We start from the raw sequence: 993 nt of genomic DNA, 5'->3' as shown, positions 1-993 counted from the left end.
ATATATATATATATATATAATGTGTATATATATATAATATATACTGTATATATTAATATTCAAATTAGATTCCTTCCTACATGGAAATTTACAAATTTGCAATGGTTTAACATGTTTTAATTTCTTTATTAGTTATTTTTTATATTGCACATAGATGATATGCATCATCAGAAATGATGTGATGATGACAACGTACCATTAACTGACAATGTCCCCTGTACATGTGTAATGACAAAAACAATAGGCCAAAGCCACAGATGTACCCATTTGCTTGAATGTATTGTAATACCTGCCAGGCTGTAAGACAGGAAGTACACATAAGGTGACCACAGGGTTCGATCTTGACATCTTTGTCGTTCTCTGCACAGATCTTACAAAGCTGAAAGGTGGAGCCCATTTCACAGTACAGCTCATACTGCTCCTGTTGTGGCAGAACAAACTCCTGTTAGTCATCAAATTATGCATGTCGCAAACTATACAAGAGAACAAACACAAAAATATACAGACACACAAATACAGTATACATACAAAATATAAAAAACATACCCCAAAATGTATTGTGATTATGCCCCAGTAGGGACTATACCATGAACCTGAAGTGTCATAGTTAATGCTATTGTCAAAAAGGGTGAATGGTCACATCTCAGTTGAGTATTTCAAACTGGAAAATGTATTGGCACTACTGAAAAAGTCATCAAGATTTATCCTCACTAAAATCTTTTTCTGAATACATCTAAGACAAAATTCATTAAGGTAGACAATTGCTTAATTTTTTAAAACAAATTTAATGTCCCTTTTTTTAAAACACTCCCGCAGTTCACTGAGTGGTCTGCATCATATTTAGTAAAGTTCAATCAGTTCTCAGTGAAAATTTCCCACACTTAAATGTCATAAGGAATCCTGAGCTTAGACTCAGTGGGAACCATAAACATTACTCCGCTTATCCAGATGAAGCATGTTTTCAGACACACACACACACACACACACACACAC

General features: G+C 34.0%; 1 protein-coding gene across 2 annotated transcripts in view; it reads right to left on the bottom strand.

Annotated features, from left to right (window-relative positions):
- cblb (Cbl proto-oncogene B, E3 ubiquitin protein ligase) overlaps positions 1 to 993 on the bottom strand; it is a 140,108-nt gene that overhangs the window by 22,382 nt on the left and 116,733 nt on the right. For both annotated transcript variants that reach the window (XM_032533569.1, XM_032533571.1), the window contains exon 9: positions 290 to 421. In XM_032533569.1, coding sequence (XP_032389460.1) covers positions 290 to 421 — 132 coding nt within the window. The remainder of the gene's footprint in view (positions 1 to 289; positions 422 to 993) is intronic.

This window comes from Etheostoma spectabile, chromosome 13 (assembly GCF_008692095.1).
Source record: "Etheostoma spectabile isolate EspeVRDwgs_2016 chromosome 13, UIUC_Espe_1.0, whole genome shotgun sequence".
In the NCBI taxonomy this organism is placed as follows: Eukaryota; Metazoa; Chordata; class Actinopteri; order Perciformes; family Percidae; genus Etheostoma; species Etheostoma spectabile.
The sequence above is the reverse complement of the archived record's forward strand: the minus strand, read 5'-3'. Positions and strand labels throughout refer to the sequence as shown.